The following is an 18,382-nucleotide window of genomic DNA, read 5'->3' on the forward strand; positions in this document are numbered from 1 at the left end:
TTATGTATTAAACTTTATAACCACAAATTAGAAATGTGCCCTGATACGTATGAAATTAAAGTAAGAATGTGTGAGATATGTGTCACATAAATACAGCAGAAATGAAGTTTATCCTCTGTACATGTCTCTCTGAGTCTTGACTGTCGACAATGAGTGAGAATCGCGAGTACCGCTGGCTGTGTTGTTGTCAGAGCTGTGTTTACATGGACGGGACAGCCAGCTCCTCCCCTTGCGTCTAAAGCTGTTTTAGTCAAGGACTAGAGAAAAGAATAAGACATGTTCAATATCAACGACTAAAACTTCATTAATATCATTTTTTTTTTTTTTTTAAGTACTGTTTCAGCATTGAGTATGGCGACACTAAACTTGGTATCGGTATAGAAGTCAACATTTTGGTATCATGATAACACTGTTGGTAAGTACGAGACAGAAAAAAAACAACATACATTGTTGAGCTGCTGCTGAATCGTGAGTCTGGAAAAACTGACAGAATCTCATTTCATTCAAAAGCAAAAGCTCAGAAAGTTCTTTTGTCTATCTTACCTTGAATATAGATGTTGTTAGTCAAAACCAGATGGTGCACACTTTGTAATGTGTGTTATAATTGCTGCAAAACCAATTAAGTCTCCCTATAAGTATTTTTACTTAGTAATATTCCATGAGGATTCATCCTTCTCTCACCCAGAGCTCAGCCCCTCGCTGTTACAGTATTTGTGATTTATTCCTGTGAGACACACTGTCAGGCCTGTGCTGCAGACTGTTGGTTTTGATTACATCTCAACGGGCTTCTTTTTGGATCCAGGTCCTTTTTAATCTTGCAGAGCACATGGTAAACCTACAGTGTACAACAGAACAAAGGCTCTCGGGTAGTAAGAGTCCTTTTAACTACTATCCTGCCTTTACGGTGAATAAAATCAGCCATGAATACAGTGAGATTCTTGGATGCAGTGGTCCCAAAGGAGAGGGGCAGAGGAAACTCAAGGTGTATATCTGTGATTTGATGTTCACTGGCTGTTGGAACGATGTTCTTGAACCCCACACATCCCTCCCTCCTTAAACCATCCCACCATTTAACCTACAATGTTCATATAAAGCCAGATTTCACTCTCTTCTGCACGGACCACCACCTGAATACCCTCCAGAGAATCACAAATAAAAGATGCTGCAGTTAGAGCTTGGCAGGCCATCTTAATGGAACCAGCTACGGGCATCATGCTCCAAATGGGTCATAAATGTTTTTTTTTGAGCTCAGGCTAAGCAAAAATACATCATGTTGAATTTCTTTACAACAAGACTCTTAAAAGGAACATGCACAGAATGTAGCTCATTACTTTTTTTGACAAGCGTTTAGGCTTCTCCTCCAGGGGGGCCAGAAATGCCAGAAGACTCTTAAAGGACAGCCACAAACAGCTCCACACCCACTGCCTCAGCTCATCTCACCCCCTCTTTTCTCTCTCTCTCTCTCTCTCTCTCTGGCATATCTTGGTGTGTAATTAACAAGGCTTAGAACACCCTCACAAAAAAACGCTGCATGCTGTCACTCGCATAGCACACACACTTCCCCTGCATGTAATTACCATGGATTAGGGCACAATGATGTCTTTTGCCAGAACTGCTTTACTTACCAAAAAACTGTGTCAGTGCATGTGACCGTGTGTGTATGTTTTAAGTGTGTGTGCTCAAAAGACCGGGGCACACGCACATTTCTGGCACAGACGCTAACTGCAGCATATTGTGCGTCAGTGCTGCTTGGCTGGGCGGCGGGGAGATGGCATCAATCAGGCTAAAAGCAGGGAAGCTGCATGTGTGTGCGCGCACAGACACACATGGACATCAAGCACACTTAATCGTGTATACAAGAAAAGACCTCTTTGTGTAATCCTCGCAGCGGTATAGAATTACGGAGGAAGGAGAATGAGAGACTTATCATTCCTTTCTTTCCAAAATTATCTCTTCTTCAATTGATGGCCTTTTCATTAAGACAGGACAGAAGTAATGACATTTTGGTAGTCTGATTGTATTATCTCTCTGTTTTCTCTTCCTTTCACACTTTCAGCTCCTAATAGATGCAAATATCAACATTTACGACAAAACAGTGCTTACTCCAGGCGACTAATTCAGTCGTTGCTTTTTTTTATAAAAAAAAGATGACTGCTCGTCCTTAATCACCCCTGAAACTGGCGCAGACAACAGGGAGTCGATGTGCCACATTATGCAGCTCCAGCCTGGTATAAATGACCTCCCACCACTCCCTCTAACAGTATTACAACTTCATCTCCCAACACACTTCTCCAATTACCGCCACAGAAGGTCAAAAGGTGATGAAATACAGAGGCAACTCATAAATCTCAAGGACAGTAATGACAGGAGGGAAAAGGGCACCCACACACAAGCACCTGATATCAGGTGCCACACCCAGAATTCATCATCAAAAAGTGAAAAAGGATTATGAAAAAGGGACAGACAAATAGGAGGCTGCATGGGCAGGCTTTGAGAGGGGACATGGCTTCAAGCTATTATTTTTGACCGCCTTGTCACACAACCCTGAAGCATCAAGGTTGTTCATCTCTGATCGCAGTAAAGTTCTGCAGAGACGGCGCCGCAGTGGGCAAAATGGGAGACAACAAAAATAGCACACCATCGCATCTCTGACAGAGAATACGCAGCCAATCATGTCATGCTGCTGATTGCCCCATCTTCATCGACACAGAGCGTCTCCTCTGCTTTCTCTGCTGTCGTGAAAGAAAGAAGATTTTAAAGATCAGTGTTGTTGCAAGGCGGTAGTTAACATATTCGTCAGGAGTTCTTTTTTCAGACAAAGAAGCTCATGTCATGTTTCCTGCTGAGGTCATTTAACACTAGCATGCATTCTACATCACTTGTGCAGCGTGAAAACTCCTTTCCAATGTCTCCATCTCCTCTCCCTCATCTCATCTTTTTATACACATCTTGTTTTTTGCCAGAAATACACTCGTTTCCCCCGCTCCACCTCTATCAGTGTATCTCCATCCTCATCTATCTATTTTTGGGTGTTCATCTCGACCACCTGCAAACCCTCTAATTAGTTCACATCTGTGTCTGAGGCACGCTATTGCAGGCAGGCATTCACCAATACAATACAACTGTGCATGCACGCACAGCCGTGCACAGTGCTACGCATGCACACAACCTCGTTCTTTTTCTAATCCCATTCTTTCTTATTCTTCACACCCTATTGAAGTTTCAAAAGGAAGGAAAGAAGAAGAAGGCAGTGATTTAAGAATCTAAAAATGAAACTGGCTTTCTGCTAATGATCAGTATAATCAAACCTTTTCCACATGCACTCTAATTAGGAAAATTACTCAGCACTGCAGAGTGTAAAAATAGGTTCGTTATTTGGTGTCGTATGACAGTTTTATTGTTGCTCACGTTGGCCTCGATGCTGCTGCAGAAGAGGATTCATACAAGGATGATTATATCGGCTTTCGCGGATTTTTACAAGCTGTACTTATTTAGATTGCCTTCAGTAATCTCTGCACCTGTGTGTTTGTCTCTTTGCAGGTTTGCGCAGTAGTTACTCCTGCAGTGTCTGCAGTGTTGTCCTCAACTCCATCGAGCAGTACCATGCACACCTCCAGGGCTCCAAGCACCAGAACAAGTAAGTACGACCACTTCACATGTATACACAAGGTGTAACTTTCCCAAATTCACACAACAAAACAGATAATCCCACAAGAACACCAACTTCTTGCTGCAATTGGCCCGGTGTTTGGAGGTGTGAAAGTAGGCTTTCAAGGTAACCTCTTCTAATTTTCTCTCAACTTCTTAAAAACCTGTTAATTTGAACAACGTCAACTCTATTGAATACACAGAGGGAAGTCAATTTGAAACTGTGCATTCTTATCCAGATTTGTACAAAATTCACCTGAGACTGCAAAGACAAAAAGAAGCAAGCTTTCTCTGTGAGAGCGAGTCAGGAAGTTTTTTGACACTTGTGTGGTAAAATTAACATGCCAACATTTTAAAACTGGATCATTTCGCTGTTTTGCCGTTAGAGGTGATGCTTGCGATGTGAATCTATGAAGAAGTTGACAATGTCACCGTCTGCAAGCGTGCATTCACATAAAAAAAATACAATTTGCGCTTGTGTAGGATCCTGCAATCGACTGAACATTGTTGTTCAGACTCTTGGGTAAGGCTGCATGAAAAAAACTGACATTGTGATTGTGTTTTTCTTTATGTGATTTTTATTGTTATATGAAAAGCCATAGGTGGGTGTAGAGTGATTTTCTGTACATTAACACGAATAGAATTTCAATCGTACAATCAGCCTTCCTATCATTTGTGTCTTTTAGATTTTTTTTTTTGTTAACTAACCAAACCCCCTTCCTTCTTTAACAACACTGGGTGCAACCCTCTGACAGCGGCTCTAGAGACAAGACGGAAGTAAAGACAACATGTGGAGAGAGCACAGGTGGAGCAACACTTTCATTCATATAACAAATAACGCAAATAAACTTGTGTGTCTCAAGAGTGTATATTTCATCAACCATTTCTAATGTGTTCAAAGTTATGTTTAATCTGTGTCACAAGCCCTGTGATAGGAACGTCTTAATAAATAAAAGACCATGTCATACTGTAAGTCTCTCTGTGGACACCTCGCCACGTGTGTGTGATGCACATGTGGCCACTAAATGGACAAACTGGTAGTCAGTATGTGTGGCCACAGCGTCACATTATTACAAATTGCTTTGGTCTCATGATGCAGCATGACTGTTTGGCCTTACTACACAACAAATCATTTGGCATCAAGGTGATCCAGGTGGATCCAAACACAATACTTGTTTTTTTTTATTCACACAAGAAGACACACAAGCCTTTCACTGCATTGTCTGATTGAGGCCAACACAGGGAAAAGACCTACGGATTGATTGGCAGTCAATTTTTGCTTAAAGGTTTTGGACAGCATAGGGCCTTTACATTTTTTAATATTTGATGATAGGGCCGGTGCAGCTTGGGGTGGAATTAATTTTATATTGAAAATAAAAGGCCATATAGAGAGAGGAAGAGCGGAATGTAAAAGCATAATGGTGATTTCGTCATAAAGAATGACAATCAAAATGAGGTGGTCATTTTCAGGACATATTCCAGAAAAAGTATTCTCAGCCAGTGTGAAGGAAATCATGTCCACCAGCATTAAAAAAAAAAATCGTGCTATGGACCAGTTACATTTCATGCATTTAACATGAGATAGCTGCGAGCATGGCTATAGGCTATGTTTTGTGCGTGTGTGCATGCATGGGTCCCTTTCCATTTAAAGCAGTCTAACACAAATCAAGTGCGCTATAAATGGAGCATTTGTCAGATAAAAGGCTACTAAAGGAGAGAGTTTTGTTGTTGCAGTTGTTTCTTAATTCCTATTAGTATTTTTAGAGTTGAAACACTTGAGCTGAAATGTCTGTATTTATCCACCCAGGGGCATAACGTGTCTGGGCTGCACACACCAAACTCCTAAAACAAGTTAACTCTTGGAGTGAGAGTGGTGGGTGTAGTGAGAAAAACAACAGCAGTAACAAAGGCTTAGAAAGGCCAAGAGGGAGGAGGCTGAGACGAAACAAAAAAGAGAATAAAATAGATCTTCATCTACTCAAGGATAAATTCTGATTGCTTTTATCCACTGTTCACTGTAAAGAGATTTACGTGAGCATAAACGATGTGTTAGCTACAGTTAACATAAAGTGTGTGCGATGTATTGAAACTGACTGGAATTTATCTTTTTTTTTTCTTTATGCAACAAAAAGAAAAATTAAACCAAATGGTTGAAAGGTTCACCTTTGCCCACTAGAAGGGCAAAATATCAATTTGAACTGAATAAAAAAAATCACATAATTGTTAGCTAATGTCCCTTAAGCTAATGTTGAGGTAGAGAGGAGAAATGGTCTGTGGGCTGAAATTAGCAAAGCACAGGATTTTAAGAAAGTGTAACCCAAAAGCAAATAGACTTTTTCTATTACCGACAGGAGTCTTTGTTCATTCAGAGAGCTTAAATGTGATTTGCTGAAGTGAACAGGCAGCAGCAGCATACATATGTTCCACAAGAATGAATTTGAATTTTATTCATGAAGATTGGGGAATTAGTTAAAGCAAATGTAAGAGAGAATGAAATTAGTTTTGTTGATATACTACACAGATAATGTTATCAGGCTGGCGTAGTTTGCTTAAACATTATCAGCTACATTTCACAGCAGGGCTTCAGAAAGTAGCTGCATCATTATTATTGTAAAAAGATGTTGTTGAGCAGGAGGACCATATGTTTTATTGTGTTTTTGGAGAGAGACTAAAGGTCTGTGTCTAGACCTAAAGGTTGTTGTCTGCAGGTGGGAATGTCCATTACTTACTACATGCTGCTAACACGACACTGAATGCTTAATACAGCTTTTTGCCCACTCTAATTCAGCCTGGTTGAGAGCGTCAGCTAAACTCCCAGAAAGTGTGATTGTAGAGATGTATATCTGTGCACACAAGCCTTAAATTGTGGGGCAAATGGTGGCTCATAACTCTCGTTTTGTCAGTTTTACTGTTGTAAAGCGAAAAAGAGGGCAGACACACTGAAAGAGTCATGTTTATGAGAGAGAGAAAGGAAGCGTAAGCAAGACTGATAGACACAGGAGAGACAGTTATGCACCACAAACACAAAGAGACTGATGGGGAGAAAGATGCAGAAGGACAGAAAGACACATTGTGTTTGAGGCGGAGGCAAAAGAAATAAAAGAGAGCAGAGAGACGGCAAAAGACTGGAACAAAGTTGATAAGAAGAGATGGATGGACATGGAGAAAAATACTAATACAGACAGAAACAGGATGTACTGGAGCCAGAAAGGTGAAGGAGAAGGTGAAACCAAATTTCTGCAGAAATCTGTCTAAATTGATGTGAAAGGTCGAGTCAGAGAGATAAGAAGTGGGTATGGAGAGTACATTGACAGCTGCAGGGCGTTACTTCTTTCTAGATGGAGACGATGGATTGACAGGACACCGACAGATATAGGGCAGTGAGACACAGACAAGAAGCAGCAGGAAGATTTACATGAGATGTACTGATCACTGGATAGAAGTGAGGAAAGTATCTCATTCACCTTATCAGACAGGATTACAGGACCAAGGGTAATGAGCTGGGCTTCAGTCTTATTTCAGAGCAGTGGAATGACTCAATTCAGAAATAAAGATTATTTTCTGATTGTTTCATTATGGTCTGAAAAGCAAATGAATCTACAAGCACCTCCACATCACCCTGCAGGAAAGTGCTGGATATTGTGTGTACGTAGCCAAATGCTTGCTGAGTGTGTCTCTGTTTTGCCCTCTGTCACAGCTGCAGTTCTAATCAAACTGCGACACAGTGGGCTATTCTTATTCACAGGTGGGAAAATACAGAGGTTTTGTCAGGTAACTTTGGCTTCTGTCGCTTCCGTTTTGCTAGTTGAAGGCAGGGTATTTACGCCTGTTACGCCTTGTCAGTATTGTGTAATGCACAGAAAGCCGAATGGTGAGAGGTAGTCCCTCCAACCCTGAGCCGCCATCGGAGGTGACAGGAAGTCAGGCGGACTGATGGCTGCTGGCTCCACACCAATGCCCATGACTGATGCAGATGGAAGTCGCAAACAAGGCAAAATTATACAAGTACAGACAGAGTGCACATTCATGAGTGATGCGTAATGGTTGAGAAGAGAAGTCTACATGTTGATTTTAAGGGAATCCTACTGTTTCTTCCTCTTAGTTTAAATAGCAACAACCTAGATAAAAGTATGTTATTCGTGTACCCAGGACTCCTGTTTTGTGTTGTAATATGGACAGATGTTTTTTTCTGGGATTATATCCAAGTACAAGATTCTGTTATTGTGGCAAACCTACGGGGATGTCAACAAAAAGAGGAGAACATGTTAGTATTTTACTACAAATAGTATTTGATGAGGTTAAAGAGGTCATATTATGCCCTTTTTGGGGTTTGTATATTTAATCTATGTACCTACTAAAGTATGTTCACAATAGCTAAAGTTATAAAAAAGTGTCTGTTTTCATGTTCTGCCGCTCCATGCACCGGCTCGCTTCTGACTCTCTCTCTAAGGCTCTGAAGTGCCCACGTTCAGAGTCCCCACGTGTGCCAAGTCTGATCTGATTGGTCGACCTGTCGGCTCTGCCGTAATTGGTCAGCCGCTCAGCACCGTTCTCGGAAATGTCCCGTCCCTTTTACCAAATTGGGAATGCAGCCACTTTGGCTCCAAGGGGAGCAAAAACATCAGCACCTTAGCACTACTGTGCTACCGCAGGCTACGGCATGTCGTGGGCGTGCTACAGAAGTTAACGGGCGTGCAACATGAGCTGCTGGGCTTGTCACAACGAGCCAATGGGCTTAGATCAGTGATCTCACACTGACAAGACGTCACACTGACAAATTTTTTTTGAGGGGGGCTAGAACCGAGCATTACATGCAGCTAATGCTACAGCTAACAGGAGGAGTGGGAGAAGCCGCACTTCCGCGGACTTTGAATTTTTGCACATAGATGTGCCTAAACATGCACAGGACACTTGGAAAACACACTAAAGAGCATATAAAACCAGAACCTTGGTAAATGTCCACCTATCATTCAAATTGTGAAGGAGAAAATGTAAATAGAAAAATCCCTTTTACACAGTATAATAAACATGAGAAATGATGTACATCTCTTTGGATAAAAGCATCTGCTAAGTTAATTGTAGAATTGTAGAAATGACTTTGTGATATCGGGCTGAATTATGTCTTGTTAATGATGTGAGACACTTTTCACATCTAGATTTTTGTCGTGTTGTTGGCAGAGTACAGTACTGTTTGACCAAAGAATAGTAAAAACATTCTCGTTTATTTTCAGTAGTACAGTGCTATGGATTGTGTGTTATTTCCTCCAGCAGCATTCTCTGGATTGCATGCAGTGTGCATAAAGTGTGAAAGAGTCCATGAGAGAGCCCTCAAAGCACGAGCGATTTTACAGTGCGACAGCCCTGAGCCCTCGCAGACTAACTGCAGGCACGCGCGCTGAATTCTGTTAAGTCCGTAAGAGTGAACACTGGTACTGGAAATGAGTCTTGCCAGCTCCGTTACACTGCTGTACCGCTGTATTGATCCTCTGGGAAACATAGAACATGGCCGAAGGTTCCACCTCATCGACCTCACTTCCTCTGCCTTCACCCAGTCGCTCAGGTGAAACTCAATACGGGTACAGAGGAGTGTGTTATAGAGCGCTTTGGGCAAAGTCTCTCCCTCTCACATGCACACACCCAACCCATTCCTGCATCGATGTGTGATATATTTCAGCCCTTCAATCAGAGAAGTACAGGGGAATGATAGCAAATAATGCCATTGTCACACTTCATTGTGCAGCAAAGTGTGGAGAGTGCCACTTTTCTGCTGACACATACACGCACACCAAGGCTGCAGGACAAATATGAGCCTAGACAGCCTTTAAGACATACAAGTCCAAAAATTAGAGAACATGAGTGTGTGTGTGTGTATGTGTGTGTGTGTGTCTTTCAGGGTTTTATTTTTTTCAGCACATTGCATAAGTACGTTTTTAAAGTCTACATGCTTTAAGAACAAGCTGTCTGATTATGAAGTGTTCAGCTGCAGAGATGTTTTTTTTATATATTTGTGTAAAGCTGGTTGTTCGGTGTGTGTGTGTGTGTGTGTGTGTGTGTGTGTGCACACATGTAGAAGTGTGTGTTAGTGCTTATGGGAAAATGCTATTGAGATTGTTCCGTTCATATCTCTGGGCTGTTTACAGGGCGGACGAGGCACTGCTTAAGTGACAAGAGGTCTTCAACCCTCACTTTGAGAGAGTGTGTGCATCTATTTGTGTGTATTTATTTTTAAGGGGGTGTGTGTGTGTGTGTGTGTGTGTGTGTTATTTCACACTCAGGATGAGCGTTGGCTTGTGTAAGGAGCTTTCTGGAGGAGACGAAAGCACGGCTGACGGCAGCATGGGATTAGCCCTCACTGCAGAAACATCCATGAAAAGTGTGTATTTGTATCTGCATCTATTTATGTGCATTTGTGTATGCACAATATTTGGCATTAGGAATCTGTCATCAGAAAAAAAACAAAAAAACTTCTCCATTCCTTTAACAGTTGGATGTACCTCTCTGCCAGCTCTCCCTATCTGCAGCATGCATCTGCTCCATGCACGGTCAGCTGTGATTATTTGAAACGCTGCAGACTCCACACAGTGGCTCCTGTCTGGCTGCTGTAATTGGACCTGTACATGGTGATAACAGCAGAGATATAACTAGAGAAACCTGGCAGAACATTTTTAGTTTACAATGTTTTATAATTAAGCAAATGCACTGGCTAACAGACAGGGACACAAGTGGGCAGAAAGAAAAAAAAACAACTAAACCAGATAGAGAAACTTTAAATTCCCATGTAGCTTTCTGACTCAAGTACTTGAAAAAATACTGGTAAGAAAAAAAATTAAACATGAACATAAGGCTGTCAGCATAGCTGAATTGGTTATTCAAACCCTACAGCTGTAAAATCTGGCAGGCGTTCTGATGAAGGCAGGCTGTTCCCCACAGTGACTGTATGCCTGTCTTCACAAAGTAATTTTTAATCAACTTTAAAGAGTTATATATATTCTGGGTAAACTAGAGGGCCATATCTACATAATAGTTTAGAATCAGGAGTTGCCAAACTTTTTTCTTCTCTTCTGTGAAGTTAGATGTATCAGTGGAGTCATAAACCATTTCATGGTTTTAGTTTATTTCAATCTATTATCTCTGTTCAATTTTCAAAGTTGTTTTTGTTGTTGTAGTTTTGTTTCCATGGAAGCAAGCAACAGTTCAATGCACCATGAAGTTGTGACATTGCTAGCGGCGTTGCAGATAGTAATTGATCTGGGATCTGAATGGATGAGCCCCCACAGTTCAGCAAAATCGGCACTCACTTTAACAGAGAATGGACGAAAACTTAAAAAGCCTCGATGTAATATAGTTCAGATTGATGCCAATCGTTGACTCAAGGTTGCAGTGAAAAAGAGAGAGAAGGTTGCCTTCTCAGCTCACTTGCACTTGCTGCGGAAAAAAACCTAGGGGGGCTTGGAGTAACTACGGGTAAAGTCAGAGTGAAAAGTTTGACTGTTTGGGTTCACACAAACAGCTCCTCCTGGAAATATCAGCAGTTTTCTGCAAGTGTGAAAAAGCCCGAAGAGGCACAGACTGGAGTTTGCTTTCTAGAATTCATGAACAAGCATGAACATTTCCCGAAGTCTTACCGAGTTGTCTATCATTTGTTTCAATTAAGAAGCACAGTGTTATTTTTCTCACTCAATAAAGTGTGCAGATCTGTTTTTCAAAACCACAACCGTATCTAAACCTTGAGTTTGTATTCTGTTGCACCCCCGAAACATGCTGTATTTATACAACCTGATTTAATTGTGTAACAGGTAACATAATAACAAGATAGTAAAATCTCAAATTTGGTTATCAGAACGATCTAATGAGGAAGTTTGAGTGGTTCAAAAAGTCCTCATTACCAAATCAACCGTTAAAGTATCTTTGAGCCCATGAAACATTTCTGCAATGCAAAAGTGTTTTGTTTGTGTTCAACATTAATGCCAATAAGATCAGTTTCACAGCATGCTGATTTATCCGTCACACTCTATTATGTAGATCCTTCTCTTTCTGGTTAAACAATGTTCCTGTTCAAAATACCCGGCAGTCTAAGCCATTAAAAAGGGTTGTTATAGAGCTCATATTCACATTAGACAATGTCCTCCAGGCCCTGGTGGCTTTTATGCAGCCTTAAAAGTTTTTTGTCCAAGTGTACATGCATTGAAATAAAATAGAGAATAAAACAGAGACACTAATGAGCCCCTTAGAGTCCACCAAAGAAAAAACGAAGCCACCAGTAAAGAGCAGTTTTCTTGATGGGAACTGTCAGCAGGGGTTGTAATCTAAACCGATGAAACTGCATCGCTGTAACTACCCGAATAATATCATCATGTTCACATCGCTACCTACATTTGTACGGCCTTTGCTTTCTAGGTGCTGTTCTGTTACACAACGCTGACCTCTGGCCTGCGTCTATGGAGTGTGCGTGAGTGTGTACAAGCGTGTGTGAGGTTGATGCTGATTTTTTTTACGCAGACCCCCAAGGGTATGGTGGCGAGGTCGGGGACAATCCATTTAGCCTACTCACCCTGGTAATTATTCAGCATCAGTATCACAGAGGACACATACACACAAAGTGCAGAGCCAACTAATGCACATTTAAGAGGCAGAGGCACAGAGAGCGAGAGAGGGTGGCAACCAGTGTGAGAGATTACAGTGCTTAGTGTAAAGTAACTCTAAATGCAAATAGTTGAGCTATCGACCTGCTCACGTGTGTGTGTGTGTGTGTGTGTGTGCGCATAACGGTCTGAGTATGTGTGTTTGTGCACTTCTCCCTGCTCGAGGCAAGGTGAAAGGTTAATTCAGAGTGTCACTAGTGCGTTCTTCTCTCACACACATGCAAGCTGAGACCTCAGGCTCTCCTCTTCTCCCCCTAAAGGAACACAACCTTGTCTTACCTCACACCTTCCACCCAAAACTCACACAAACAAATTCTGTGTTTACACATATATACACACACATGCAGCCCTGAGCATCACTGTCTGTGTTGTTAATAAGGTCAGGGCTGTGGGGGGGCGAGTGGGTCATGCCTGAATCATGACTCACGGCTCCCTTGGCAACAGTCACGGACTGCGTTTACCTGGCGCACAGAAACACACACACACACACACACACACCCACGGGGTGCCAAGGTGACCTTCGCATCCTCACAAACAGTATCCTCAGATAGAGAGGCAAATTAAATCTCTATATCCTCTCTTGCACACGTTCCTGTCCTCGTATATCTTGCTTCCCTCGTGTGTTCATGGGAAGGATTATTGGATTACTCCATTAACAAGCCCCCTTCACTCACACACCATGACCTGTTTTTGTAACCCATCCTCTGCCTCACCTTGTGCTTTCTTCAGTTTCCTACCCACTGTGCTTCACTCTGTACCTCCACTGACAGCAGAATGGTTAATAGAACCAATAAAAGTGTTAAAAATTAAAACGTTTTTGGATTGAGGCAGTGAGTGCAGTGTTAGTCAACAAGTGAACTATGTGAAAATAATTGTATTTGAAGTGAATCAATACTCATGCTAGTAAAAGAAAATAGTGTGTATATAGCCTGGGAACTAGCCCAGCCTCTAAGCTTGTGTTTTGGGGCAGATTTCATACGGCTGAAATATGGCTTATGGTACAAAGAAGCATCATGGAATGATTTTTTGTTTCAAGCTCTAAATCTCATATCATAATGATAGATGTTAAATAATGATAATAATGCAAACATCTGTGCATTATGTTGAACTAAAAGCCATGTCATGTGGATGCTTCTGGTGTGGTGTGACACCCTCCACTGCTCTGGTTGATTTATGCAGTAGCTGTTTGATTTCAAACAAGTGTACGGATGATGCAATTAAACATTGTTTCAATTTAAAACATGAAACTGATGTGCTGCTGTTTTAGTTTTAATTGACTAAATAACTCACTTGCGATTTGGTCTGGTAATGTGCAGCTTGCAGAAGCTTACTACAAAGTACAAGATTCCCAGTCTGAGGACAGTATGACTGATAATAGCAGGATGAGTGGAATCTTCTAGTTTCTGTACAACTTTGTGATAAACCTATGGAGTTATATCTGATGGCAACCGATTCATTCTTGTAATGAACTCTCCCCCTGCTTCTAAAATGGTGCTTTGTTTTTTTTTTATATAATATTTGAGCTCATTCGCTTGTTAATACCGAACACTTTCACCTCTTTAATCCTCTTATGAGCCTGCATATTTATATTAGCTGAGAAGTTAAAAACAAAAACACTTTGGTTGAATTGGAGATAATCTAATTTTCAATGAATTCATTAATCGACAGAAAGTTACATCCAAAGGTTAGTTGGTTTATTGAAGACACATTGGAACATAATGCAATCTGCACCATATGTACCATTTACATTTCAGGTTTACACATTAGAGGGAACTAATGATTTGGATTCCACCACAGAACACACTTCTTTCCATCTGCCATGCAACTCTCTCTTGCCCTCCCGATCTGAACCCTCTTTCTACTCCACTCTGTTTTCACTCTGGCCCCTCTCCTCTTGTTGCCCTCCCCTCCCGTATTACTGATACCTGTCCCCCTCCCAGAGAAGACTTCAGGCAACCAGAGTCTCGTCCTTCCTTTCCTCACAGAGTCCAAAGTGCCTGATGAGTCCTGACAGAGCAGACAGGGTGTAGAGGCCACTGCTTTAACAGCCATTACCGGGATAGGTGCTGACAGCTACGGTGCCTGCGCCTCCCTCCCTCTCTCTTTCTCTCTCTCTCTCTACAGTGCGTGTGCTGGGCTATGTTCATATTAGGAAAGTCTGGAGGAGCATTTTAACCAGGACTGTGATGAAAATAGCTGAATTTGTTGTGCCTTTTTTGGGGACGACTTTTGTTTCAGGCTCAGACCGTTGGCCCGATACGGAGACAAACATCTTATTCTCTCTTTAGGTTTGTCTGATTGTGTTTGTCTCTCCAAACAAAAGCTAAAAGCAGACAAGATAAGGTCACACCGAGGCAGAGAATGTTTCAAAGCCGTGTCACGAATAACAAAGTGAAGCTGACAAAAGGAACAATTACACAAAAAGCTGCAGAGATGAAAGAGGTATTGAATTACTTGTGCATTATTGTTGGGATTTCTGTTGTGACATTCAGGCAATTGAATTACTGAGACCAACTCTGAATGCTAATGTAGTATTGTTGTTTCAGTCATTCATTGCAGAGATCAGAGGCAGTATCACTAAAGACTTTTCTGCTTTTAAATCATGAATATATTTCCCTAAGAAAATGCTTCCTCAATTAAGTGGGTGTTGCTTTGCATGAGCTTCAACCCAACTTATCGCTTTGTTTTAATTAAATGTGGCACTTTTGCCTCTGGAGTCGCTTTGTTAGGTGGTGATAAAGCCGCAGAATGCAGCTGCAGCGCCTGTCATCTTGAAAAACAATCAGCCGCTCCAGATAAAGACCAAATCCACAGTAATTATTGCACCTTAAACATGAGGGTGTATGCTCCTATTTTTTCTCCTTTGTTTTAATTTGGGGAACGGCCAGATAGCAGGCGTAATAGACGACTGTAATTATGAGAAGATGGTGGAACGGGATTATTGCTTAATGCTTCATGTACAGTGGAGCTGTCATTCCCTGTGAAAGGAAATTCTTTGTAATGTAGCAGAGGGATAAAGCTTTGTAGGGTTACTGTGTTACATCTCTGCACATTTGTCTTAATGCATTATAAATGAAGCCTTTGTTTATTCTGCCATGTACGCTGCATTAAGGCTGGCATGCGACATAAGAGTTGCAGGTAAATGAGATTACCTCCCAGGAACAGAGAATGGCAGATACAAAATATCTTCCCCCCCCATGGGCTCGTCGTTCCCTGTGGTTAAAGAGCGCTGTCTTGTCGGATCTGTCTGCGTCAGAAAAAAAAACAACGACTAACAAATTCTTTCCTGTGTTTTGTTTTCAGCCTGAAGCAACACCAGCAGTAAGCCACGGAGACAGGCCGCTGTGGAAAGACGAAGAGAAGAAGAAGACAGAGATTATTGGAATAAGCAGAAAAAAAAAGAGGACTCGTGTCACAGACTGAAGCTTTTGAGAAAGTAGTGCAAAGAAACTTCAGTGTGTGTGTATGTGTCAAAGTGTGTGAATGTGTGTGTGTGTGTGTGTGTGTACAGATGTCATGGGCATCCGTGCATGCATCTGCAGTATGCATGTGTGGGTCATATTGAGTGTGTTTACTTCTATCTTTGATCTAAAAATATATCTCTGAGATTTATTCAACACCTAAGTGTTTGATATAAGTTCTCGACACCGACAGTTGCAGAAGACTTGCGGCTGCATATTGCCATAAAACTCCCGTGTGAACCACAATCCTAAAATCGAACTGATGTCAGTGCGTTGCCCAGAGTGGTAATAACCGTTACAATGATAGTCATAGAGCAGCAGTAGTAATAACTCTGTAACAAGCTGTCCCCCAAGTGCTCTGACAGTGCTCCAAGTCTGAACACAGTCTTCTGTTTACATGCACTACATATTCAGTGAGGCAGACAGTGGCACATGCATGGCTCACTTTCAGACCACTTGGGTCTACTCAGGCCCAGACTTTCACATCCAAGGAAACGAAAACTCCCGACAACCTCAGCCATTACAGATTGCATGAATTTCCATAACTTTAAAAGGATATTTTTTTATTTGAATCTTGTGTGGTCTCTAATTGTAGTTGTTGGCGTGACTTTTTTTTCTCTTTCTTTTTATTTTTTATTTTTAATGGCATCATTTTAAATCCCATCTTTTCATATATTCCAAGCTATCAAAATGTGGAGATGTGTCATCGGAGAAGAGCAAAACTCCTTCATGGTATTAAAGGTCTGTGCAACCTTGTGAATCATCTACTGTTGAACATTCCCATAGCACTGAATACTGATGTCAGATGCAGCCCAAAGGTGACAAACATTCTCTTCTTTGTGGAGACGGGCAACTTGTAGATAATAGATTTTTTTATTTTTCTGTTGCTATGGCCAGAGAAAAAACACTTCCCAAATCATGTAGCAGCCAATGTCAATACAAATGGAAAGTAATCCAATGCATGAAAGATGTAAGACGTTGCATTCACTTGCCTTTTTGAAACCTATTGCTTGCGCGTTTTGGCAATAGCGCTGCTTTCTAGTGATAGCTTCGTAATGCATTACTGCACCTGCCTGCACCTGAACAAAGAGGTCACCTTTAAGTACTGAACTGGCTTCTTTTTGACATCTAATTTATCCATCAAAAACAGAAGCTTTTTGATACTTTGAGATCAAAGCAGCTCTTGGTCTTGTCTTCAGATTGTCTGTAGAGGAAGATTCAAAGAGAGGGCTTGTAGCATCACAACAGGAACAGAAGAAGACATGCTCCATTCTTGTTAATGGTACTTCTTCTTTGAAAGAACAGGATTGCAAAGCACAGCACCTACAGTTTAGCTGCCGTTATTTTTTGTTTTCTTCCTGCGTAAAAAGTGTTTTTATGTTACGATATAAGTTCGTTCAAGGTGAAAGGATTGAACTATGAATGACGCCATTACATGTATTTTTCATCTATTGACATATGGATGAGTTAGGATTTATGCAATCACACTGTAATATTTACAACCATACATTGTGGGCTTGAAGTGAAATAGATTTATGAAGCAAAAAAAAAAAAAAGGTGTTTTATGTGTAAATAAGCGGTAGCTGCAGGTGACGTGTTTTAAAAAGTACAAGAGTTTTGTATTCATAGTGTTTATCTGCACTGAACTACAGGGTGATAAGGGAAATGTGTTTCTTATTGATATTATTGAACGATAGATACTAATGTGCTGACACTGAAATAAAATGTCTGTTGATAGGTCATGTTTTTGTACGGATAACAAGTGATAATTAACCCGGAGTCCGTGATGATGGACCAAAATCTAATAAACTGAGGAGTGATCCGCCTCGCAAAGACGGATTTTTATAACAGTTGTTTTCACGAGGACAACGCCAGACTCAGCACAAAGACTGACCAGACAGAAAAACATCAGATGTGGAAGTGGTTTGCCAGTGGATTCTTGCAGCAGCCAAAAGGACGGAGGAGGACTACAAACTGTCGGATTACCACGTGAAGTGTCAAATGACCAATCCTTCTGCTGTCAGTGATGCTGGAAGAAAAACACAACAGCAAGAAGTGGTTTGGCATTTCTTGCTGCGCATCATGACTGTTTGGATGATTATTTACACCCTCTCCAGCACTGGTGTATTCACAATAGAAGCGCTGTCTGTGTGTGCTGACATCACAGTCCTGTGCAGAGGATGACTGTGCCGTGAGTCACATATTTTAACAGATGTTACATAATATATGACAGAGATGTTATCTATGGGTAGGGATTGTGTGATATGATGCTTGCGGGTGGGTGTCTGTGTATGTGAAGCTGTCAACTGCGCTGGCAGTGGGAGACTCTCTGTGAGCTGTGTACTGTGAGCACATTTGTAAACACACCTGATGAAGAATACAAGAAACAAGACAACCATATCTATTTTCTCTTTCAAAACCAGACCTGTGTTTTTCTTTCTCAGCTTGTTTACACCACCTTGAAATGGATGGGTGAGAAATTTGCTTTTACTGGCAGCAATCATCTGTAACCACACACGCACAACCTCAAGTTTTCAGTACCACCCACAGAGATTTAAATAATGAAGCTTATTAATTACTCTATTTACTTAAAGTCTATCCATCAATTTCTACTCATTTACTTTTCCAAAC

The 18,382-nt window shown here is 41.3% G+C and overlaps 1 protein-coding gene across 2 annotated transcripts in view; it reads left to right on the forward strand.

Moving 5' to 3' along the window:
- The window catches only part of zgc:171482 (zinc finger protein), a 60,791-nt gene extending 42,618 nt beyond the window's left edge, over nt 1-18,173 (forward strand). The window contains exons 6-8 of one of the 2 annotated variants that reach the window (XM_061039782.1): nt 3,541-3,637; nt 4,404-4,453; nt 15,594-18,173. In XM_061039782.1, the coding sequence (XP_060895765.1) occupies nt 3,541-3,637; nt 4,404-4,453; nt 15,594-15,598 (152 nt within the window). In that variant the 3' untranslated portion in view covers nt 15,599-18,173. The remainder of the gene's footprint in view (nt 1-3,540; nt 3,638-4,403; nt 4,454-15,593) is intronic. The other variant, XM_061039783.1, reaches the window with a different exon arrangement.
- Nucleotides 18,174-18,382: the final 209 nt, after the last annotated feature.

The sequence above is a fragment of the Labrus mixtus genome, chromosome 6 (assembly GCF_963584025.1).
Source record: "Labrus mixtus chromosome 6, fLabMix1.1, whole genome shotgun sequence".
NCBI classification, from domain to species: domain Eukaryota; kingdom Metazoa; phylum Chordata; class Actinopteri; order Labriformes; family Labridae; genus Labrus; species Labrus mixtus.